This window comes from Delphinus delphis, chromosome 10 (genome assembly GCF_949987515.2).
Source record: "Delphinus delphis chromosome 10, mDelDel1.2, whole genome shotgun sequence".
Classification (NCBI taxonomy): Eukaryota; Metazoa; Chordata; class Mammalia; order Artiodactyla; family Delphinidae; genus Delphinus; species Delphinus delphis.
This window is the reverse complement of record NC_082692.2, coordinates 98,291,634-98,318,583: the sequence shown is the minus strand read 5'-3', so window position 1 is coordinate 98,318,583 and position 26,950 is coordinate 98,291,634. Positions and strand designations below refer to the sequence as shown.

General features: G+C 40.7%; 1 protein-coding gene across 5 annotated transcripts in view; it reads right to left on the bottom strand.

Annotated features, from left to right (window-relative positions):
• ATG7 (autophagy related 7) overlaps window positions 1–26,950 on the bottom strand; it is a 243,864-nt gene that overhangs the window by 112,007 nt on the left and 104,907 nt on the right. For 2 of the 5 annotated variants that reach the window (XM_060023057.1, XM_060023058.1), the window contains one exon: window positions 14,429–14,551. The exons of the other annotated variants lie outside the window; for them this stretch is intronic. In XM_060023057.1, the coding sequence (XP_059879040.1) occupies window positions 14,429–14,551 (123 nt within the window). The remainder of the gene's footprint in view (window positions 1–14,428; window positions 14,552–26,950) is intronic. 5 annotated transcript variants of the gene reach the window in all.

Genomic DNA, 26,950 nt, shown 5'->3' with positions numbered 1-26,950 from the left:
GTGACACTTTCTTTTTGTGACATTCGAACCACAGTTCCAGATTTCTTTTAGGTTCCATGGGATCTGGTTGCTGCATTTTAAGTATATTATTCTCCTTTAAAATATCACGTAGGGGAGAGAGGCCCCTGGGGTCTGCCTTGCACTTTGTGGACAAGCATCCAGGGCCAGGGACACCAGGAAACTACTCACAGTGGGACAGTTGCCAGTTAACTGATTGTTCTGTTGCCTCAAGAAATTCACAGCACCTTTGGGCAAGGGAACAGCAGTGTGGTGTTTATTGAAATCTACATCTGGTAGCAATTTGTCCAACAGCAACCAGCTTTCCCTCCTCCTTTTCTTGAGTCAAATAATCCACAGGGGCCCGTAATAGTCCACAACTGTTCATCTGTGCAAGACCTGTATTGTGTCATTTATGTTCCTAATTACAGATCTGGGTTTATCAACAAGTTTCAGCATGGTAAGTAATTTTTTAGACTGCAGTGGAGACTGAAGGCACATGTCCTGAGGCAGTGACACGTACGGACCATCACCATCTGGGTTGAAAGACGAAGCCTCGTGCTGGCCTCTGGGCCCACACTTGGTCTGCACAGACGGCCAGAGCACTCCCCATCCCCACCCTAGGAGGTGTGGCCTCACAACGGTGTGTGGAAGCTTGCAACAGCTGAGCCCTAACCTACAATGAGAAATCTGTATGCTGTAGAAAAAGGGAGAAGCCCTATACTCCGTTCTTGGAGAAAATTCCTTCCTTCTTTGGAGCGGACGCTGGTGGTGAGGGAGACTGAGCAGCTGGTCTGCTAAAGAAGTCAATGAATAAAGAGTTCTTTTATGGAGCCTGTGGCTAGGTGAGAAGATGGCATAAATCTAGAAAGCAGAGCAACTCAAGCTTGGGGGGCAAATCTGGTGACTGGAATTTCCAGAGTTACAATAAAGTCCCCAGAGAAAAGCAGAACTGTTTAGGAGGGATGAGAACAGACACAGGAATAGAATTAAGAGTAGGGTAGACTTAGAATGGACTTTTGTACATACGCCCAACACCCATCCACCCACATCAGCCCCTCCCCTGGGGGAACTGTGCCCGTCTTACCCTAACGGTGTGGTTCTAATCACTGTCCCTGCCTGTGACCCAAGGTGGCCAATCACGGCAGCCCACGCCTGCCGGCTGCAAGTGGTCCAGAGAAGGCATGTGATTAGGGCCTGGTCAATCACAGTCTGGGTCTGGGGTTTTCCTTTTAGAGCCACTGGGGAAGATGCTCTTAAAGGAAAAATGAGATTTTGGAACTACCTGAGGCCATGGTTTTTGTTAAATGGGAGGGGAAAAAAAACCCCAAAACTGGTTTGCAATCAGAGAGAATGAAGCCAACAGAGAACAGAGATGAGCAGTAACTACAAAGGTGGCTGCAACACGAAAAGCCCCAATCTAGAATCCTTGGGGCCAGGGTTCCATGGCCTGGTTATAAATTCCTCGTTTTTGTTAAAGCCAGTTTGAGCTTTTGGTGTCTGCCACTATAACCAGGGTCTGGATGGCTACAGAAGATTTCTCATTGAGAACGATTGCTATCCCACAGCAATTCACTTATTTGTAATAGGGAACTCAATGCTTTTGTTCTGCAACAAGATATAAGTATTTCTAGTTTATCACTTACTTTTTAAATCAGATAGCTAAATAAACGAAAGTGGGGGCAAGCTCTTAATTTCGCTTTACAATTTAGGAAAAAAGGCCAGGAAGAAAGAAGTTCTCTCTTACCTGCCCTTTTCCACTGGTATGTCTGGAGATGGAAACATGAACGAGTATAAACCTCATTCCCACAGAGTTTATTAAAAGCCAGTCTATTCTAAAAAACTGTTCAGAAGTAAGAAATAACAGTGATGCTGGTTTCCTAGGCCCTGGGATGGATGGTACAGTGCAAGAAACCATGCTACCCAAGGACACGGTTGTAAGGAAACAGACGAAAAGCAAAACTGCTTTCTTAAAACTGCTCAGCGGGGCTTCCCTGGTGGCGCAGTGGTTGGGAATCTGCCTGCCAATGCAGGGGACGCGGGTTCGAGCCCTGGTCTGGGAAGATCCCACATGCCGCGGAGCAACTAAGCCCGTGAGCCACAGCTACTAAGCCTGCGGATCTGGAGCCTGTGCTCCGCAACGGGAGAGGCCGCGATAGTGAGAGGCCCGCGCACCGCGATGAGGAGTGGACCCCACTCGCCGCAACTGGAGAAAGCCCTCGCACAGAAACGAAGACCCAACACAGCCAAAAATAAATAAATAAATAAATAAATAAATTATATATATATAAAAACTGCTCAGCGTTGATGTAGTGGTACTCTCTACAAAGCAGAGCACATCCATGTCACTCCTTGTCCACCTCCCTCTCTGCTCCCAGGCTTGTGAGTGTACTGTAAGCCTCAAGATGTAAACACTGAGCATAGCTATGTTTAACTAGTCCAGTCAAGTTAGCAAATCAATTCACTTCTCTCAGCCTTGATCACCACATCCACAAAATGGGGTCACAGCCACCTGATAAGATTGTTTTGAGCGCCAAAAGGCTAGGTACCAAAGTGCCATGAAGATGATGGCTGATGTAATCAATGGTGCTTGCTATGCCTCTTGTAGTACTTTCTGTCAGAGATCCAGGCTGCACCCTGGGTCATGGGCCATTCTGGAATGGCTTCTCTCATTCTCCTTTCCTGCACTCGAAGTCCCATCTGTGAGGCCCAGCTCAAAATCCACCTCTTGCCCAGAGCCCTCTCTCTGTATCTGATGCCCTGAAATCCTGCAGGTCTTGCTGTGCCACGGGCTCAGCTCCTGTGCATGCCCAGCGCCCCGAGTCATCCTGCACACACACCCCGGGCTACCCACTATCAGTCTCATGAAGGCCTGGCTTGTATCTCTTTGAATCCCCACCCGACCATGAAATTGGAAAGGGTCCAATAAATATTTGTTGACCAACAGAAGCCATGATTAAATATGAACAATATTTTAAAAAATATACACCTTAGAATATTTCATACTCCCTTCCCTCCCTGCTCTCCCACAGCTAAGTGAGAAGCAAGACAGATCAAAACTAAGATTTCAGAACCAAGAATCAATTTAATTTTACAGTATCAAAGCATGGAAATCCCCCAAATTCAACACATAGCAGCTGTTATGTTTGCAAGTGAGAAGGGTCAGCTGTAAAAATATAGCCCCTAGAATCATGGTCACAGGGCAGACTGCAAGAACACCTCCCCAGGACCCTCCACTGCAGACGCAGTCAGGAAGTCCGCGCAGGCGCACCCTGGGCCAGCAGCTCTCTACTTCCTAATCTCCACTTTCTCTTTCACAGACTGAAAAACCCCTCCTACCCAACAAAATGCACTGTTTCATCTTATTTTTTTTTAATTATTCAAAGTCACACATAACTGCCAAGCAGAGCTTCGGAATGGGTCAAGCTGTTCAGTATTCTATTCTACTCAGAGACGACAAGAGTTCAGGGGGCAGGGATGGTGGTGCGGGAACAACTTGATGGTTTAGTTGGTCAATGTAATCTCATGGTATAAATGTTTTATTTCTGTTTGGCTTTTCCAAACATCAAAAATAAGCTCCACAGTCCCATTCCTACCTCCTCAAAGCCTCAAGCACTGGAGGGTGGATTGGCCATCAGGGCTGCTTCAGTCAGACCAGAATGCTCAGGTAATACCCGAAGATAACCTCACCTGGAAGAGGCCTGCCTGGGGCAGCAGGATGGCTGGGGCACCTGCCTAACAAAAGAACTGTGTCTCCTCATGTGGGGATGAGGGTGCCAAGAGAGCTTAACAGAAATGCTCAAGTTTATATACCAAGTGACTGATGCTTAATTATTCTTTAGAAACTGTTTATGTATAAAGTTACAAACTTAAGGAGAAAGCAAACAGTGGCTTAAAGGGTGGCTTTAAAGTCCTGTGGACTATTGGGAAATTCTGAATATGTGATGGATTTTAGGTGGTGTTATGGAATTATCGTTCACTGTTCTGTGACGATAACAGTATTCTACTTACACAGCAGAGTGTCTGTATGACTAGCAGATTCATGATAAAAACCTAGCAGGGGGCTTCCCTGGTGGTGCAGTGGTTGAGAGTCCGCCTGCCGATGCAGGGGACATGGGTTCGTGCCCCGGTCCGGGAGGATCCCATATGCCGCGGAGCGGCTGGGCCCGTGGGCCATGGCCGCTGAGCCTGCATGTCCGGAGCCTGTGCTCTGCAACGGGAGAGGCCACAACAGTGAGGCCCGCGTACCGAAAAAAGCAAACAAACAAGCAAACAACAACAACAAAATAACTTAGTGGGGAGGTGTCACTGTATATGGAACTTGCTTTCAAATGGTTCAGGAAAAGAGACATTGTGTGACTATGTATGTAGTGTGTGTGTGGAAAGAGAGCGCAAGAGATAAACTAGGTGTGGCAAGACGCTAACAGAGGAATCCAAGAGGAAGTTATTGCGGTATTCATTTTACTTTTCTTTAAACTTTTCTGTACGTTTGAGAATTTTCAAAATAAAAACTCTTGGGAAAAAATAAAATCCTGTGATAAAGAGGGAAGTTAAAAAAATGCAGAGCCAGGTTGGGATGTGGATCTGTCAAACACCTGCTTCAACGTACAACAACAGAGCACTCTCCTCTTCCTCTCACCCTTCCATTAGAGGCTGACATTTTGACTATCTTCTCCCAGAAAGCCCACAAGGGAGGCACTTGGCCAGTGAGCCCCTTTAGCATCCCACCCCCAATAAAGTATTTACTGGCTACCCGTGTTGCAGAAAAGGGTTAAATGAGGTGCACAGAGACTAAGGCTTTGAAAACTAAGACGCAATAAGAACATGAGAAATCACTGTTGCATCTACACCAAGTTCATTTCTACAAACAGCGAGCACACTGTCACCAGCAGAAAATCACCACTACCACCAGGAGCTGGACAGAGAGACGAGAGGAGGCAGAAGCACAGAGAGCCCCAGCTATGTGCCGTGGGGCTATGCGCTTGTTTTCTTTTCTTTTTAAAACATCTTTATGGAGAAGTAATTCATATTACCATGCAATTCACCCATTAAAGTGTATAATTCATTGGTTTTAGTGCATTCACAGTGTGCAACCGTTATCACAATCCAAGATTAGAACACTTCATCACCTCAGAAAGAAACCCTTACCCATAAGTGGTCACTCCTCATTTTCCCCCCAAGTCCCCACGCCCACTCTTCGGCAACCACTAATCTGCTCTCTGACTCTACGGATTTTTAAATTCTGGACGTTTCATATAAATGAAATACTATGATATGTGGCCTTTTGTGACTGGCTTCCTTCACTTAGCATAATTTCAACCTTCATCCGCGTTGTAGCTGTCTTTCCTTTTTATTACCAAATAACATTCCATTATGATTCCAAAAGTAATATCCACATTTTATTGATCCATTTACCAGCTGATGGGCCTGTGGGTTGTTTCTACCTTTTAGCTATTATGATAAATAATGCTGTTATAAACATTTGCATACAAGTTTCTGTGCGAACATATGTTTTCATTTCTCTTGCTTATATACCTAGAAGTGGAAGAGCACAACCATATGGTAACTCTATTTAACTCTGTGAGGAACTGCCAGACTGTTTTCCAAAGTGACTGCACTGTTTTACATTTCTACTAACAGTGTGTGAGGGTTCCAATTTCTCCACATCTCGCCAACACTTATTACTGTCATCCTTTTGATTATAGCCGTCTTAGTGGGTGTGCAGTGGTATCTCACAGTGGTTTTGATCTGCCTTTCTCTGATGGCTAATGGTGCTGAGCATCTTTTCATGGACTTACTGGACATCTGTATATCTTTGAAGAAACGGCTATTTATTTTTAAAAGTAATATACATTTATTTATTTATTTTGGCTGCATTGGGTCTCTGTTGCTGCGCACAGGCTTCCTCTAATTGCAGCAAACGGGCTACCTTCGTCGTGGTGCATGGGCTTCTCATTGCGGTGGCTTCTCTTGTTGCGGAGCAGGGGCTCTAGGCATGTAGGCTTCAGTAGTTGTGGCACGTGGGCTCAAGAGTTGTGGCTCATGGCTCTAGAGCACAGGCTCAGTAGTTGTGGCGCACGGGCTTAGTTGCTCCGCGGCATGTGGGATCTTCCCGGACCAGGGCTCAAACCCGTGTCCCCTGCACGGGCAGGCAGATTCTTAACCACTGCGCCACCAGGGAAGTCCCAAGAAACGGCTATTTAAATCCATTGCCCATTTTTAAATTGAGCTAGATGTCTTTTTATTATTGAGTTGTAAGAGTTGCCTATATATTCTGGATACCGGTTCCTCATCAGATAAATGAATTGCAAAAAACTTTTTTCTCTAATTCTGTAGGCTGTCTTTTCACTTCTTTGATAGCATCCTTTGAAGCACAAAGTTTTAAATTTTGATGGAGCCCAATTAATCTGTCTTTTTTGTTAGGTACTTTCTTATTTAATGCTCACAGTAACTGTGAGGAGCAGAAATTACTGATCCCGGTCTACAAATAAGGAACGTGAAGCTCAATGAAGCAAATGACCCAAGGTCTCACACAGGGCCACTGCACGTGGTTCTGCCCTGCACAACCCATAAGGGTGAACAGACAGTCCTGGCCATTTGTTGGAGCTGGGCTATGAACTCAGGCCTTCTGACCAAGCCTGGGTTCAGGCACTCATACACTCTATGTATGTTATAGTATAATATGGCTGATTTTTAAACAAGCTCCTCACATATTATACATTTAACATTCTAAGGATGCTGCTATTACTTAAAACTACAGGATTTTGGAGTCTGTCTTTGGAAGCTGTATGAAAAGGTAGTGAGTGGCATGTTTTATAAACATATTTAATTAAAGTGAGGGGAGACTTGAGTTTATGAAGAAGCCAAAAGTCCTCGGTACCGAAGTCTGGAGAATAAGTTATTTGGCCAGATTGCACCATTTTGGAGGTACATACTGCTACAGAAACCAACCAGTACCAAGTATGAGAAGTGATTAAAAGGTTCAAAGTACAGGTATATCTAAGTCTCAAAAGAATGCAACCAGAACTGTTTCTAAGCAATGGCAGCCAGATATGAAAGATACCAGAGAATATTTGTATAACGTATAAAAAGGAATCATTCTGATGCATTTGAAAACATTTTGATATAAAAATTGGCCATCTCTTTACTTCTTTTTTTTTTTTTTTTTTTTTTTTTTTTGTGGTACGCAGGCCTCTCACTGTTGTGGCCTCTCCCGTTGCGGAGCACAGGCTCCGGACGTGCAGGCTCAGCAGCCATGGCTCACGGGCCCAGCCGCTCCGCGGCATGTGGGATCTTCCCAGACCGGAGCACGAACCCGTGTCCCCTGCATCGGCAGGCGGACTCTCAACCACTGCGCCACCACAGAAGCCCATCTCTTTACTTCTTGGTCATACCAGGTATACTGAATCAAAATCACTGAATTACTAGAGCTAAAAAGGATTTCACATTTGCTTCAATCTCCTTATTTTAATCTGGTAAACTGATGCACAAAATGTTCTCATGACTCAAATACTCATGAGAACACTAGCAGAATAGGGACTAAAATTTAAGGAGGATGCAGTTTCCATGTTCTATTTCTTAATATTAGCTGTTTGAACTCAGCATTTATGGTTCTTCCCCTCTCTCTCCCACACACCTCCAAGTGGGCTGTACCATCCAAGACTCCTCTTCTAAAGGGCGCGGAACTCTGCCCAGGCTTCACTGTCCCTCCTCCAACTGGATCTTTCCCTAATACCAACTTATCTAAACATCTCAAATCCATGTAGATAGCTCTGACAGCAAATAGAAGTGACTCATTTTATAAAGTGAGCTCTGAAGGGATACTGCCAAGCCTTATTTCAAAAACCAGGCTCTAGTTTCCAATGTAAGAATTAAATGGCTTTCTGCCTGCTGTTTCTGCCTTTCCCCCCTCACTTAAGGAAAGAAAGCCAAAGCTGTGTCTTGAGGGATTGCTCCATAAGGAAAAATCAAGGCAGGATACAGTCTCAGGATGGGCCAGTGCAGGTTGGAAGTGGGCTAGCAGAAGGCTTGGGAAAAGAGAAGTGGATTCACGAGCAGGCTAGGTCAGTCCCCAGAGTGATTTCTCTCCATTGGCAACAGGTTTAAGTGCTGACACGGGGGTTTCCCACAGCTTCTACTGGCCTCCAAAGGCATATTTGTCATCGGAGGCTCTTGATGAAGCTGTACATAAATATCTGACTGTTGTTAAATACAAAACAAAACAAAGCAAAAATATTCCACAGGAACCAAATCAAAACCAGCTGTAAGGGGGAGAGGCCAAAAACTCAGTGTAAGTGCAAAAGTCCCAGCAGAAACACTTGTTAATTGTGCTATTTACTTTGCTAAACAGTAAATTGTCATGCCAATGAAGTCATATCACATGACTATAATGTTTCTCATATGACTTTCCTGCTAGGAGAGAAATGGGCATTTTATCTTCTAGAATTCTGAATTCTGTAGTGGATGAGTCAAAATCTGAGTTTTAATTAAAAAATCAACCCATCGGCCCAGCCCTGTGCATTTCTAGTCTGTTTATGACCTTACATCCTATGTTATAGCTGGTGTGCTAAACTTACTTTATAAATGATCATTCATTAATCCCCAATTATGCAGAAAGCAACTTCTGCTTAGCAAAAATGCAATTCTTTTGAAAGAATGCTGTAACTGCAATCCTAAAAACATAACTGTATGATACAGCATCAGTCAAGGGGAGAAAACATAGCCTAAAATTAATCTTGGAATCATGAAACTTGCAAACTTTCAAGAATGAGAATGAAATATTTCAGGAAAGTTGGGTCATGGAATTTTGGAATTTGAGTATCTCAAGGATATACCAATATAGCTTGTTTCATTAACTCTTATAATCAGTGTTTTCTCTCTAGTTAGATAGAATTTGAAAATTATTTGGCGTTTCCCACAGCACGATGTTGAACTCACAGTTGGAACTAAATCAGTACATGTGAACTGATACTTGATGAAAAATAACCCTAAGAAGATAAGTCACAGCACATTTTATGAAAAGATGGCTAAGTCATTCACATGTTTGGTTTAGACTAAGCCTTTCTTCAACAAATTCAGCAATTTAAACAGTATTTGGTGAGCACTTCAACAGCTTTGTGACTTGGATATCTTGTGTTTCATCAACTTTAAGGCCATTCCCTTTGGTTCCAACTGGGATAAACAGCCATCTAGGAGCCATATGGACCTGGGGTCAATCTCCAAATATCCAAACCCATTCTCAGTAAGGGTCTTGAAAGGAAAGGTCAGAACTCCATGCAAAATTCCGTACTCAGCCAGCAACATTTTAAGAGCGTGAAAAGCTGAGTGGGGCCTTTTAATACCTCATGGGCAGATGCACCTACAATTTGGCAGCTAGACGGGCTACAAAGAACACGAATCTCTGTCCAATACCCTTTCCTTATGAAATGTTAGCATTACCAAAAACATTTCTGACGTGGGTATTTAAAATTTTTTAATCTACAGCTTGAAATAAAATGAACATACCACACACATTTCTAAGTTTTCTTGCATCCTAGCTCTACAGCTTCGCCTCATTGTGCTAAATGAAACAGAATAATTTTATCTGAGAAATCAATCTACCAGTTCTGTTCTTTTTCTCCAAACTCTATCTCCATCCTATCTCTAATACCATCTAGTCATTTTCACTCATTTATTCCACTACCTCAAAATATCATACCCCCAGACAAAGTTACCTTTGTGAGTCTGGCGCCCCCTCCACCCCACTGCCAGTCCCCACTCTGCACCTTGCTCCTCGACCCCTCCTCCAACAGAAACCAACCTGGCAGTTTGTTTGTTAATCTCAACAGCACTATCATTAAACTAGTAACCTGGACTAAAATAATGGCAATCATTTTTGTATACTTGATGATGGAAGGGAGATGGGTACAAAAAACTGGGTTGTACTGGTCAATCTCACTAAATCTGGATGATTCTGTCTTGAATATCTCTCTCAATCCATTCTCTCTGTGCCCCTTTCTATGAAAATAAAGGGATTTGTAGTCTCTAGCGGGATCAGCTTTGTATTCATCCTTCATAAAGGGGATATATTTAGGGAGACAGACCACAGGTATTAAGGGATAGGAGAAAGTTTAATAGCATCAAAACATTTTTCTTCTTTAAATTGAGAAGAATTACCTTGCTACAATATGGATGAACCTAGAAAACATCATGCTAAGTTACAGACATCAGACACAAAGGCCATGCATTGTTTGGTTTCATTTATGTGACATGTCCAGAATAGGCAAATCCCGCGAGACAGCAGGGAGATGAGCAGTTATCAGGACTGCAAGGAGCAGGTGGGAACAAGGAGTGACGGCTCAATGGGTACGGAGCTCCTTTTCGTGGGCATGAGAAGGTACTAAACTTAGGAATAACAGCAGCCTAACAACTCTGTGAATGCACTAAAAACCACCAGATTATATACTCTTAAAGGGTAAATTTCATGGTATGTGAGTTATAGGTCAATAAAACTGTTACTAAAAAGTATATTATCTGATTTCAGGTAACTCCAACTAAATGCTCACAATCTGAGTGACACACCGAAGACTCCTGGCCTCTGGGTCCTTTATCCCTAGGATGCCCTGGCCCTCCCTTCCTGTCCGACTCCTTCCGTACACTTTCCCTGCCCAAATCCAACTCTTATTTTTAGAGAGCGCCTACTCATCCTTTAAAACTAAATGGAGTATTTGGTCCCTGGGAAGTTCTCCTTGACATCCCTGCTCCCCCAGGGAGTAACTTCCTCTGCTCCCTCAGCACCTAATATATAAATGACTACAACATTTCTGATGATACTAGAGTTCACTATTTACGTCTCTGCTTTGCACACTAGACTGTGAACTCATTTCATTAACTTCTGTATTCAGTCACTAGCATAGTGCCTTGCTACCAAGTTTTCAAAAGATGTTCAGTAAAGGTTTTTTTTTTAAGCTAGTATTTGCACAAATACATATTTTGTAAACAATGTATCACATGATACTGTCACATATCTTTTGATATTCCAGTGCTGATGGGTGAAAACAGCCCAAGATGAGAATTAATTGGGCGTTCCTGATTGCACTGCTAAAATAAGTAAGTTGGGACCTTTCTATATGGGACACAGAAGTTTGTATTTTTATTACTGAACATCTGTAAATGCACTGGGAATCAAGTACGCAAATCAAAACACTAGCTTTACACAGTGTATATGTGTATATTTTTTGATATTAATACTTATGTATTTACACACACATTTTTCACAGTAAAGTAAAAAAATATAGGCAAGACAATGATTTTTGTTGCTCTGAGGTCTGCTGGTGAGAATTATCTTTTTAAAACACAGTCCTATTTAGAGCTTTTTAAGAAAAAGAATAATCCTTTCCTAAGACAGGAGTTGCAAATTCCAATACCAATAAGGGTCATCAACTGAAGAACCTCTTTTTTTTTTTTTTAACATCTTTATTGGAGTATAATTGCTTCACAATGATGTGTTAGTTTCTGCTGTATAACAAAGTGAATCAGCTATACGTATACATATATCCCCATATCTCCTCCCTCTTGCGTCTCCCTCCCACCCGCCCTATCCCACCCCTCTAGGTGGTCACAAGCTGACCTCTCTGTGCTATGCGGCCACTTCCCACTAGCTATCTATTTTACGTTTGGTAGTGTGTAGATGTCCATGCCACTCCTCACTTTGTCCCAGCTTACCCTTCCCCCTCCCCGTGTCCTCAAGTCCATTCTCTATTAGGTCTGCGTCTTTATTCCGGTCCTGCCCCTAGGTTCTTCATAACCTTTTTTTATTTTTCTAATTCCTTATATATGTGTTAGCATACGGTATTTCTTTTTCTCCTTCTGACTTACCTCACTCTGTATGACAGACTCTAGGTCCATCCACCTCACTACAAATAACTCAATTTCATTTCTTTTTATGGCTGAGTAATATTCCATTGTATGTATGTGCCACATCTTCTTTATCCATTCATCTGTCGATGGACACTTAGGTTGCTACCGTGTCCTGGCTATTGTAAATAGAGCTGCAGTGAACACTGTGGTACATGACTCTTTTTGAATTATGGTTTTCTCAGGGTATATGCCCAGTAGTGGGATTGTTGGGTTGTATGGTAGTTCTATTTTTAGTTGTTTAAGGAACCTCCATACTGTGAAGAACATCTTCTAAACAGAGCATCCTCACCTAAAGAATACCTTTGGGCAAGAAACTAACAGCAGTGTGTGTCTCCAGGAAGAGAACTGGGTGTTAAGGGACAGGTGCAGAAGGAAGGTTTCCTTTCCACACAGAATATTTTTATGCCTTTAAAAATTTGTATCAAGTGCATTATTTATCTATAAAATTTTCTTCTTGGCTCCAGCTAACATCACTATTAAGGAATGCAGGCCTGGGGTTGCCAGATCTGATTTTTCAAAGAAGCTGGAAATGGGAATGTTCATATTTTTAGGTAAAACTCATTATTTTTAAATGTTGGCTTTATTGAGAATTTAACACATAGGGTGGGCCAAACAAAACACACCTGTAAGCCATATCTGGCTCATAGGCCAACCAGTTTACCACCTCTAATCTAAAATTTGATGTGTAACTTATGATTCCAAAACTATAAATGTAATTTAATAGAGGAAAACTTCAAGAAGAAAGATAAGACTTGTGGATGAAATCATACCCCCTTCCGCCCTACCACCTAGCTGCTATTGCTCTCAAACTTCCCCTTCTCCTTCTGGGCCTTTGAAAAGATTATGAATGTTTGACCAACCAAAACGCAAAACAAGCCAGGTTTAATGAAGGAATCGGCCCATTATCCGAGCATCTGCTCTGTTTTTAAAGAGTGAAACATGGGATCAATTTCAAGTTGCAATTCTTCCAGGCAGTTAAAGAGAAGTATGTGAATTATTTCTAGCTGGGTGGAAAAATTCCCCCAGCCAACTAGTCAAATGACTGCGTGGTTGAAAAGACCCGTAAGCTATCTTTCCCTTGCCATCAGTGCTGCTCAAAAGAAAAAATGGCAGCCACGATCAACATAAAACTCTGAACCATGTCTGGGAAGCCAATCACAGCTCTGAGAAACATCTCAACATCTCTTAAAGTCCTGTAGAGATGCCATTCATCTCCTGAAAATGAAGCTAAGATACCCTACGTGGGTCTAACTATTGGTCATAAGTGGAAGATTGCATCTGCTGAATGCCCAGAGGACACCAAATCAAGTCAAAGAAGAATCAGTTTCAGCTCTAAGTCTAGCACTGGAAGAGCACTACCATGATTTTCTGGGGTGGCTGCTGAAACCTTCACAAGATTTCCTTCTGCTATTTCTACATCGTTTTCCTATACTCAGGGCTAGTTCCAGTCTTCCAAACACCAGCCTTTTCACCACCAGCTACTGCAGTATTGGGCTTGACCATCACTCACTGACCACTGGGGCTTCCCCCAATGTTGAGCATACAAAACCCCAGACAGAAATCAATCAACTATGTTACTCAACATCTGTTACTCAACAGAGGAACTATCTTACTCTCAACATCAGTTACTATGGGACTGATGGTAACTTTGCAAGTATTCCACTCCCATAGGATACAGGCACTCCAGGTTTTCCTTATGCAGCTTGCGGAAACGCTATGACAGGCCACATTTTTCCTAAGAGCTTCTTTACCTAGGCTACTGGGTGGGGGTGGGGTGGGGTGGGGGTTGGAGGTGGGTAGGGAATGGCGGGGGCAGATGTTGGTTTAATCTCATTTAATCTCATTCATCCATTTTGAGGAACTGTCTGTTTGGCCAAGTGACCCAGCGGTGCCACACATACACAGCATACCCTTTTCTAAGTACAGTGAGCATTTGGAAAAGCAAAATGATAATCTAGTTTGTAATCCCAGTCTTAAAACACACACACACACACACACACACACACACACACACACACACACACACGCACACTGGTAGCAACCCAGGAAATTACGATTTGCAAAATATTCTAAATGACAAGCAAAACAAAACTCTCTTAGGTTGTAACTGAGGAAGCCATTTCGTGGTGAGGTTCAGTGGCCTACAAAGATGGGTTCAGCTGTGAAATAAAAGACATGGCCAGAGTCCAATGTCTTCCCTGACTTGCATTTTGATGTATGGACATCACAGCCAACCCTCCAAGGGCCACAGGCATGCTGTTCTTCAGTAAGGACCAGAGGTGCTTGGAAATCAATAACCTGTACTTCCTTTATCAGCAATTTTGTGCATTTGGAACCTACCACACAATACCTGCACACTGCGTCATCCAGCAACTGCAGAAGGTTCATTTTCTGATAAGTAGCAGACTTATTTAGCGATTTTGTCCTAAGGAAAAACTGTAATGAACTGCTTCCTTCCTTTTCCATAAATCCAATTATCAAACAGGTTTGAAACACATCAGCCTTCTGAACAAAATGCTTGTTTTAGTCTTACCTCAGCAGCCTGGGTCTCCTGATGCAGCAACGTAAGACCAGTCAAATCCTCTAAGAAGGAATGTGAAGAATTAAACACCTTCACCAGGAAATTAAATCCTTCTCGTTCATACTGATCAAGAACCTGTAAGATATTTATACATATAGATGTACTTAAGGGGGCTGTAGGCTTTAAATGCATATTAAGAGAGTTTCACTTCTAATAATCACTTGTCAAAAATGGAATTAAAACTAGAATTAAAAATTAAATATGGGAAAAATCAATATGGTAGGCAAACAACTGTGAGGGCTTAGGATTTATTATTTTCTCTTTCTTAGAAAGAATGACAACATCATCTTCCAATTTAGATGATGGTATTTCTCCAACAAAGTAAGTTACATGCAAATTCACTGAAACTTCTAGAAGAGTTGAGGTTGCTGATTCTAAAGTTCACTTTTTAGGAGAAAAATAATAGTCAAGAGAAGAGCCAAGAAAAAAATTTTTTAAGGATAAAGGGAAATGGTGGGGACAAAAGGGTGGGAAATGTGGCCTACCTGCTAGTAAAATGTATTAAAAAAATTTTTTTAATGTAAAAATGAATTTCACCAGGCATATCACAAAAGAAGTTGCCCAAATAGTCAATAAACATATGAAAAGTTGCTCAACATTACAAGTTATCAGGAAAATGACAACTAAAACCACAATGAACTACTAATTCATACCTACCAGAATGGCTAAAATGAAAAAGACAGAAAATACCAAGTACTGACAAGGAGGTGGAACAACCAGTATTCTCATCAGAAGGCAAAATGAGATAACTGCTTTAGAGGTTTAACATGTATATGCCCTGTGATCATGAAATTCTACTCCTAGATATATACATCCAACAAAAAATATGTACATATGTGCATCAAAAGACCTGAACAAAAGTATCCATAGAAGCACTATTCATGATAGCCTCAAACTAGAAACTACACAAGTGTCCATCGACAGTAGAATGAATTAACAAACTGTGGTTTATTCATACAATGGAATATCATACAGAAATAAACAGACAACTACACGCAACAATATACATAATTCTCACAAACATAATGTGCTACAGGATTACAATTACATAAAGTTTTTTTTTTTTAAATGAACCTGTGGTGTAAAAGTCAGGAGAGCGGTTATCCATTGAAGGACTGTAATTGGAATTGGGCACAGGAGAGGTCCTGAGATGTTGGTAATATTTGTTCTTTTATCTGGGTTCTGGTTACAAAGGTATACTTTGTGAAAAACTATCAAGCATGTTTTCATATACATGTTGTCCTTCAACAAAAAGATCAAAAGATAGGAGACCACTAGTCTTCTGAGAACAATGTAAGAACATATGACTACCTAAAAGCAAACCACACACACACGCAAAAAATGACTATCACGTTTAGGAATTCAACAATCATTAAGAACTGTGAACTGCAAAAAGCAAACACTGAACCATTATGCCTTGGAAATTCTCTCAAAACTCAATAAATAAAGAGATGAAAGTTTCAAAAAGACAGCAGACATTGAAGATAAATCTAAGAAATCAACACATGAACAGAAAGGTTGGAGAAGCAATGACACACGATATAGAAAAAAGAATTAGAAAATTTTTTTCTCCATTCAGAAATAAAAATGTATAAGCCCTTCAATCCAGCAATTCCACTTCAAAGACTTTTCAAAGACTCTTTGTTGTTGTTGAGGGTTGGGGAATTGTGATTCCCTTTTTTCCAATATTCTTCAATATTCAATTATCTTTTAGTTTACATAGTAGACATTTTAAAGGAAACCTGATGATGAGAATGTTGACTCTTAGGCAGCATGCCCACACCATTCCTGCTTTTACCCTGCCTACATGGGCACAAAGACTGATGTGTAAGGACACTCACTGCAACACCGTTTGCAGCAACAAAAGATTAAGAATAACTACCCTTTTAAAGGGGACTAATTAACTAAATTGTGGTATATTTACAATCAAGGACATAATCAGGATCCATTAAAAGAATGAGGCAGTTCTATTTTTAGTTTTTTAAGGAACCTCCATACTGTTCTCCATAGTGGTTGTATCAATTTACATTCCCACCAACAGTGTAGGAGGGTTCCCTTTTCACCACACCCTTTCCAGCATTTACTGTTTCTAGATTTTTTGATCATGGCCATTCTGACTGGTGTGAGGTGATACCTCATTGTAGTGCTAACACATATATATGGAATCTAAAAAAAAAAAAAAATTGTACTGATGAACCTAGTGGCAGGGCAGGAATAAAGACGTAGACGTACAGAATGGACTTGAGGACACAGTGGGGGGAGCAGGAAGCTGGGGCGAAGTGAGAGCAGCATCGACATATATACACTACCGAATGTAAAATAGTTAGCTAGCGGGAAGCAGCAGCATAGCACAAGCAGATCAGCTAGGTGCTTTGTGATGACCTAGAGAGGTGGGATAGGGAGGGTGGGAGGGAGATGCAAGAGGGAGGAGATACGGGGATACATGTATGCATATGGCTGATTCACCTTCTGTGCAACAGAAACTAACACAGTATTGTGAAGTAATTATAATCCAATAAAGATTAAAAAAAAAAAAAGGAGGAGGTGGTTCTATAGTACTAACATAAACTGATTTCCAAGACAGAGATATATTAAAAAGCAATGTCCAGACCATGGGACTAGTATTAATATTTTTAAAATAAAGGTGGAGAAGGAGAGAGGAAGAAAGGGAAATGCACATACGCATAGGCTTGTTTTTGCATATAATATCTCTGGAAGAATACACACACACACACACACAGACACACACACACAGACACACACACCTGACATCAAGTAGTTGCCTCTGTACATTCTTCTACACTACATGAATTTTTAAAACCATGTGCACATATTACTTCGTCAAATAATATTAAAATCTCAACTTAGTTTTTATTTTTTTCTTCAGTGCTGGAGAAAGTTCTCAGAAGAAGAGGAAGAACTCTAAAGTCCTAATGAAGAAGTTGGAGCTAGAGGGGTGGCTCTGCCCCGGGCACAGAAGTGTGTAGGTAGGGACCAGCAAAGCAGTTGAAATGTTAAGTTAGGAGAGAAGGGAACTGGGGGCCGAGGAACTCTATGGTCTGAACAGCAGGCAGCAAGGTCATCTGCTGCCAGAAAAGGGGATGGGGTGGGACATGGAGCTTGAGGGGGGTGATGACAGTCTGGGGCAGCTGGGTGGGAATGTGAGAAGGGCAGCTAATCAGCAGCCCATGAAGAGTGCTAAGCAATCTAAAGCCCCTGCTCAGGACAGAAAATATAAGTTTGGGGAGAAAGGTAGTTAAGGACCCATCTAATAAGCTTGAGGACTGGCCAGAAAGGGTCAAAGAATTTGAGGGGCTAGTGAGCAGCGATGAAGGGACCTGAGGCTGGTGAGGAAAGACCTGCAGGCTGTAGGGACAGAGAGACGGAATGTGGAGAGCTGGAGAGGCAGGGGATGACTGTTGCCCCAAGGCATTAACGAAGTACAGTCTTTGGCTGATTAGCCACAGTAAATTAATTTGACAATCCAATGCCTGGATAAAAAGGCACTTAATAATTGAATGCCTCAGTAATTATGGGAGTCCTTACAAACCAGAATGTTATCTCAGGAAAAATGTGCATAGAAAGTAAGTGATCTTTTTTGAAATGCTAAATGCTGTGTGTTTAGTGAACTCACTTTTTTTTTTAAGAGGCATGATATTAATATTGCTGTTTTTATTTTTTCAATTTATTTTTTAATTGACATATAGTTCATTTATGATGTTGTGTTAGTTTCAGGTATTCAGCAAAGTGATTCAGATATATATATATATATATTCTTTTAGCTTTTTTTTTTTTTTTTTTTTTGGTGGGCCTCTCACTGTTGTGGCCTCTCCCGTTGCGGAGCACAGGCTCTGGACGCGCAGGCTCAGTGGCCATGGCTCACGGGCCCAGCCGCTCCGCGGCATGTGGGATCATCCCGGAGCGGGGCACGAACCCACGTCCCCTGCATCGGCAGGCGGACTCTCAACCACTGGCCACCAGGGAAGCCCTATATATTCTTTTTAGATTCTTTCCCCATACAGGTTATTAGAGAATACTGAGTATAATTCCTGTGCTATAGAGTTGGTCCGTGTTGGTTATCTATTTTATATACAGTAGTATGTATATGTTGATGTCAAACTCCTAATTTATCCCTCCTCTCTTTTCCCCCTTGGTAACTATATGTTAGTTTTCTCTGCCTGTGGGTCTATTTCCATTTTGTAAGTAAGTTCATTTCTATTTTTTTTTTAGATCCCACAAAAGTGATATCATATGGTATCTGTCTTTCTCTTTCTGTCTTAATTCACTTAGTATGGTAATCTCTCGGTCCATTCAGTGATCACTTATTCCTGGGTGAACTACTAAACTAATTAAACAGCTACTTTGTGCTAGGTTTCCATTAAGGTTAAAAGAAAAAAAAAAGAAGACATGGGAGTGAAAAACGGGCAAAAACTTTGAAAAAAAAATTTGGAGTAACTCCAGAGATGGCACTTTGTCAGACCTTACTTATTCTCAGATTTCAAGCCTACGTTTCCACACCTAACTGTGTAGTGCTACAAACCTGGACAGTGAAAAAACTAGCAGCAAGGGCAGAATGAGTGAAGGCCTCCCCCATAATCAGGATGTACAGCAAGTTTAAGGGTGAAGCATTATTAATAGCTCTGGCTTGAAAAATATGTGGAAAAATTTAATCCCTTAGGGGCATATTTAATCATGCAAGAGTTTTCCAGTATTCCCTTTATGTGCAGGAAAGTTAATCTGTGTTACAAGTATAAGCAGCTTATAAAACGTAGGAGGAGTTTTTTTTCCTCTACACACATCTTAACCTTCCTAAAGGGGAAAAATGTGTTTTAAATTACCAAAAATAAAAGATACTATCACAATGAATTTGAGCACTGCAACAACCTGTCATAAAACATAAAACATAGAACACCTCTTAAGTAAATTATATAATATGTGGTCTTGTACACATTACATTTTGGAAGGCTGTAAGTATTCTAAAGGTACTTTGCTAAGTAGAGAAATAATAATGACTCTTTCAGTATAAAGATACAGATCCTTTCCTAACGGACACAATTTTCCTTACTTAACTATTCTGTAAGGCTAGGTTATCTTTATTCATGATGTATATGAGCACATACCCCTGGACAAAGATGGTAGAATCTCTTCTTAAAACATGATTTTAGGAATATCACTTCTCTGGCTGAGACTCTTTGGTGGCTACTAGATCAAAACTATACTGTCCAGCTAGGTATTTAAGTCCCTCCAGAATCCTCCAATTGTTGGACGGCTCTCTGTGGAATGCCTTTCATAGAGTCTAAGATCTCCTGACTACACCATGCAATGACTTTCAGTTCATGAGAAGCAGAATGGATTCACAGTTTGCAACTCTTGTCTGTTACTCTTAAACAAGGACAAGAGGAACTGTGTGCCCTACCTAAAAAAATAGCTAATATATTTTCAAAAGGGGATGGGAACACGCAGTGTCTGCAAAACTCTTATTTAAAGTCTTTGTTGTTTAGAAATTGTACTTATTTGCTCTTGATGATTTAAAAATATACATGGGTCATGATTTCTAAAAAAAAAACTTAGGAAAAGCTTGCCCAATATCCCAGATAGGGTAATAAAAGAGTATGGCTAGAAGCCACCAGGACCCTTAGTTCCCATCCTATGAGAATCCATGACAGAAGAGTCAAAACACTCCCTTCTGAGGGACAGTCACCCAGTTGTCTGCAGAGACTTTACTTCAAGTTGAGGGCAAAATTCTCTGTTTTCCAGTACTTTTGCTGAGGGAGCCATGCCAGGGTAGAGAAGCCCCCACTTTGGATAATGAGCTGGAAGCACGGCTAGTAACACCAGGAAGCCCCTTGATCAGTTTCTGTCTCTTGGTGCCCTGGGATTTCTCTCATCATCATAAAAAAGAATCAAAGAAGAGGAAAAAAGCCCTGATTTCAGCAGCCCTTACAACATGACTGTTCCACCTTCACTACTCCCAGCTCCTTCCTGGGACCATCACCTTGGAAAAGCTTCAGCTCCCTTCCCATTACCTCTTGGTGCTGGCCTACCTAGAACAATCTCTTGTCTTTCCTATCAAATGAGGTCTTGCACTTCAAAGTTCAGCTCAAGTATCAACTGCAAGAAGTCTTCCTTGATTAATTCCACTCCCGGTGATCTTTTTTCCCTTTTGTCTTCTCTGACCCCACTACTCCATGGCACACTGAGTTGCCAAAGGGATTGAAAGAAATACTCTGCCTCACTGTCCCTGGCAGTCAGCAGTCGATGGCATTTTCAAATATCAACCGGATGTTCAGTAACTTTGTTCCTATTTCTATATACGTCAGTGATATAAAGCAGATAATGGATGAGAAAACGGCTTCATATGGAAACACGTAGCTATCATCCTAACTAAATCAGCTGCTGTTAACTTACTCTATTTAGACACAGGTAGGACTTATAAGGTCAAACTTTAAAAAAGGAGGGCAGCTCTGAGTTCAAGATATTTAATAGCAGGGGCAATACAGGGTTGGAGTGGGAGGTACAAAGTATTGGGTGTAAGACAGGTTACAAGGATGTATTGTACAACACAGGGAATATAGCCAATATTTTGCAATAACTGTAAATGGAATGTAACCTTTAAGAATTGTATAAAAATTTTTAAAAAGTGAGTCTGAAAAGATACGAGATTTTTAAGATTAGTTCTTCTTTCCTGTAAATTGATCTAATTTCATAATATAAATAAAAACACAAGCAAAGTTAAAGAAACATGTAATAGCATGTCAAAATTATAGCATTAATCAGGATAATTATTGGCATGTCAAAAATATAAAACAGGTAAGTCTCTTGTCCTTCCCCTAAAGTCACTGTATAGTGTACCTTTTTCTTAGGCATCCAAATGTAAAATGGGCACAATGGTAATTTAAAGGATACAGGAGATTTTAAATCAAAACACTGAATAGCTTTCAAATTGAGATAATTGACAATGGTATGAAAGTTCCAACACTTCAGTATTTTAAACTAAACTTCTTATGGTGCAACATACAACTGTACTAAAAAAAAGCCAAATAATATTACATCTTGGTATCTTCATGTACCAAAATCACAAATTTACTGAGGCCAACTGAGTAGAAGGAAAGAACTGAAAACTGGGAGTCAAAATGCAATGGACAGTAATTTGGCAACACTGGGCAAAACACTTCATCTTTCTGAGTCTGCTCATTTCTACAATGGGGATCCAACTCCATACCTATCTCCCCACTTAGATTAAAAAAAAGATTATGACTTGAATCACTGACAAAGAATGGTTTACAAAGAGCAACAGAAATGCTATTCATTTATTACCTTTTTTTGCATTTATTACTCAGAATACAATTATTATCACTAAATAGGGCTTGATAAGTACAGAAAAGATGACACAAAGTGATGTCAGTGAAAATAGTGGAATAAGGACCTCTGGAAATGCTCTCTTCCATAAAAGAAAAGAGAATACTAACAAAATCTGAGGAGAAATTAAGAAAAGCAGCTGATTCACAGTAAAAACAATGAGGTTTGTGGTATTTTAACTTGCCCCATTTCTGTCCCTTTTCCCCTTCTAGCTTGACTGTAGCCTTGAAAACCAACATACTACCACACTGAAAACAAGCCTGGCAGCCACTGGAGGAGGCAATTTGGAGCTCTGAAGGAGCTCTGACCCCATATTCACAAAACTGTCACTTGTTTGGAAGGAAGACCCTACTTGCTTGTTGTCTTTATTCAACCAAACTCAGAACTCACCCTGTGTGAAAGCCTTTTTCCTGGGACCAGTTGTTGAAAAGTATCAGGAGCAACTGTTTAACACTGTGATCTCCTGAGATGTTAAATAACAGTTGAAGCAACAAAAAGCTGACTAAAAAGCTTAAAAGGAAAATCTGGGGGAATTCCATAATCTTAGGAATCTAGAAGACTATGCACAGGCACAGAGCTAGGTGCATGCCCAAAGTCATGCACATGCTCAGGAAAGATCTGAGAAGGCCTTAAGCTCTCACCTCTAGCTGATCGCGAGGATGTGTGCAAGTAGGACATGAAGGGTAAGGCAGGGTTCTTAACTGCCCATCTGAGCCCAGAAGGCATGCCCCAGTATGCACACAGAGCCCCCCAGCAAAGACTGGGGGACTTACTGGTTCCAGGCATTTAAGAAAATCTCTATCCAATCATTAGATGACCACTAAGTTAACTGAGGAGAAACTTGATGGCCACACAGGACAAAGAATACAAACTTAAAGAAATTAGTTTAGAGAAGTCACTAAATAAAAAGTAACAGGAGCAGCAAGGAATAACAACAATAAACCACAGAGAAGGGGGAGAATCTGATTCCCAGAATTGTGGCATGATATTATTGAAAATGTCCAGTTCTCAAGAAAAAATTACAAAGAAACAAGAAAGTATGTCCTACTCACAAAACAAAAACAAAATCAGTGTATAAGAATTGTCCCCGAGGAACCTACTAGACAAAGACTTTAAAATAACTATTTAAGTATGTTCAAAGAACTAAAAAAAACATGTACAAATAACTAAAAGAAAGTATGAGAACAATACCTCACCAAAATACAGAATACCAATAGAGAAATTATAAAAAAGAACCCAAGAGGCATTCTGGAGTTAAAAAGTACAACTGAAAAATTCATGAGAGACACTCAACAGTAGATTTGGGCAAGTTGAAGAAAGAATCATTGAACATGAAGATAGGTCAATTGAGACTATCCAGTCTGAGGAACATGAAGATAGGTCAATTGACACTATCCAGTCTGAGGAACATGAAGATAGGTCAATTGAGACTATCCAGTCTGAGGAACAGAAAGAAAAAAGAATGAAGAAAAATGAATACAGCTTCAAATATCCATCAAGCATACCAACATATGCATAATAGGAGTTTCAGAAGATAGGAGAGACAGAAAAGGGCAGAAAGAATACTTGAGGAAATAATGGGAGAAAACGTCCCAAATTTGATGAAAAACATTAATCTATACATCCAAGAAGCTCAACTCCAAGTAGAATAAACTCAACAAGATCCATACCACATAACCAAACTGTAAAAAGACAAAGGGAGACTCCTGTAAACACAAGAAAGAGCCTATCATGTAAAAGGAATCATTAACAGCCAATTTCTCATAAGAAACCACAGGGGCCAAAAGTAGTGTAATTAAATACTCAAAGTGCTGAGAGAAAAAGAAACTCTCAACCAAGGATTCCATGCCCAGCAAAACTAACCTTCAAAAATGAAGGAGAAATTAACACATTCCAAGATAAACAGAAAACAAAGAATTCATCACTAGCAAACCTGCCCTGTCAGAAACACTAAAGGGAGTCCTTCAGGCTGAAATGAAAGGATACTAGACAGTAACTCAAATCCACATTTAGCAAAGAACACAGGTAAAGGTGACGGTATAGATAAATATAAAAGACTAAATAGGGCTTCCCTGGTGGCGCAGTAGTTGAGAGTCTGCCTGCCGATGCAGGGGACACAGGTTCATGCCCTGGTCTGGGGGGATCCCGCATGCCGTGGAGCGGCTGGGCCCGTGAGCCATGGCCGCTGGGCCTGCACGTCCGGAGCCTGTGCTCCGCAACAGGAGAGGCCACAACAGTAAGAGGCCCCTGTACCGCAAAAAAAAAAAAAAAAAAAAAAAAGACTAAATATATTTCTGTTGTAATTTTTTTCTCCTATGTGATTTAAAATACAGCAGCAAAGTTTCTGTATACTAATGAAATTAAGCTGATGATAAACCAAATTACACTGTTATAAATTAAGATGTTAACTGTGATTTCCAGGGCAGCCACTGAGAAATTAACTAAAAAAATAAAAAAAATACAAGGGAATTAAAATGGTATATTAGAAAATATCTATTTAACACAAAAGAAGGTGGTAATTGAGAAATACAGGAAGAAAAAAGACAAGAGACACATAGAAAACAAATAGCAACATTGCAAATGTAAATCTTATCAGTAATTACATTAAATGTAAATGAATTAGACTCCAACTAAAAGGCAGACATAGCAAAATGCATTAAAAAAGCGTGATCCAACTATATGCTGTTTACTTGAGATTCATTTTTGATTCAAAGACACAAATAAGTTGAAAGTAAAAGAAGAGAAAAAGATATTCCATGCACTTTCAATTATGCAAGATGAGTAAGCTCTAGAGATCTAATGTATGGCACGGTGATGACAGTTAACAATACTATATTGTATACTTGAGATGTGCTAATAGGATAGATCTGAAATTAAACTTCTCAACACACACACACACATAATGGTAACTACTGGTGCTGGAGGTGATGGATATGTTGATTAGCTTGACTGTGGTGATTATTTCACTATATATACACATATATATATCAAAACATTAATTTGTATACCTTAAATATATATAATTTTTATATATCAATGATATCTAAGTGAAGTCTTTTTTTGGCCGAGCAGCACGGCTTGTGGGATCGTTCCCCAGCCGGGGATGGAACCCAGCCCCAGCAGTGAAAGCACCAAGTCCTAACTACTGGACCACCAGGGAATTCCCTCAAGTTGCTTTTTAAAAAAAGATATTCCATGCAAATAGGAGCCAAAAGAGAGTGGAGAGACTATACTAATAACAGACAAAATAGACTTCAACATTGTTAAGAGACAAAGAAGGACATTATCTTCTAATGATAAAAGGGTCAGTCTATCAAACATGTATAATTATAATCATACATGTACCTATCAAACAGCCTCAAAACACATGAAGCAAAAACTGACAGAACTGAAGGGAAAAATATAAGTAAACAATAATAGTTGGAGACATCAATACTGCGTGTTCAATAATGGATATAACAACTAGACAGAAGATCAGCAAGGAAATAGAGTACTTGAACAAAACTATAGATCTAACAGACATTTATAGAACACTATATCCAGTGATAGCAGAACACATATTCTCCTCAAATGCACATGAAGCATTCTCCAGGATACACCATGTGTTAGGCCATAAAAAAATGAAGTCATACACTATATGTTCTCTAACTACAATGGAATGAAAGTAGATATCAATAACAGAAAGAAATCTGGGAAACTCACAAATATGTGGATATTAAAAAACACACTCTTAAAAGCAGTGAATCAAAGGAAAAATCAAGGGAAATTAGAAAACACTTTGAGATGAAAAAAATAAATAAACACAACATACCAAAATGTATGAGATGCAATGAATGCACTGCTTAGAGAGCAATTTATAACTATAAATGTCTATAATAAAGAACAATTTTAGGGACTTCCCTGATGGCACAGTGGTTAAGGTTCTGCCTGCAAATGCAGGGGACACAAGTTTGAGCCCTGGTCTGGGAAGGTCCCACATGCCGCGGAGCAACTAAGCCCGTGCGCCACAACTACTGAGCCTGCGCACTAGAGCTCGTGAGCCACAACTACTGAAGCCCGCATGCCTAGAGCCCATGCTCCACAACAAGAGAAGCCACCGCAATGAGAAGGCTGAGCACCGCAACGAGGAGTAGCCCCCGCTCTCCCCAACTAGGCAGCCAAAAATATATAAATAATTTTTTTAAATGTCTAAAAAAAAAAGAACAACTTTAAATCAACAACTTAACCTTTCACACTAACAACAAAACAAAGCAAAAAGCAAACTAAATACAAAGCAAGCAGAAGGAAGGAAATATAAAGAATTGAGCGTAAATAAAATGCTGGTTTCTTGAAAATATCGACAAAATTGACAAATCTTTATCTAGACCGACCAAAAATAAAAGAAGACTCAAATCACTAATATCAAGAGTGACAGAGGGGACAGTACTATCTATCTCAGAGAAATAAAGTTGATTATAATACCATGGACGACCATATGCCAATAAACTAGATAACCTAGATGAAATGGACACACTTCTAGAAAGACACAAAGTATTGAAACTGACTTAAAAAGAAATAGAGGGACTTCCCTGGTGGCACAGTGGTTAAGAATCCACCTGTCAATGCAGGGGACATGGGTTTGAGCCCTGGTCGGGGAAGATCCCACATGCCGCAGAGCAGCTAAGCCTGGGCGCCACAACTACTGAGCCTGTACTCTAGGGCCCCTGCGCCACAACTACTGAAGCCAGCATGCCTAGAGCCCATGCTCCACAACAAGAAAAGCCACCGCGATGAGAAGCCTGTACACCACAACAAAGAGTAGCCCCTGCTCGCCACAACTAGAGAAAGCCCGCGCACAGCAACGAAGACCCAAAGCAGCCAAAAATAGATTTTTTTAAAAACATTTTAAAAATTTTAAAAAAAGGGGCTTCCCTGGTGGTGCAGTGGTTGAGAGTCCGCCTGCCAACGCAGGGGACACGGGTTCGTGCCTTGGTCTGGGAAAGATACCACATGCTGTGGAGCGGCTGGGCCTGTGAGCCATGGCCGCTGAGCCTGCACGTCCGGAGCCTGTGCTCTCTAACGGGAGAGGCCACAACAGTGAGAGGCCTGCGTACCGCAAAAAAAAAAGGAAAGAAA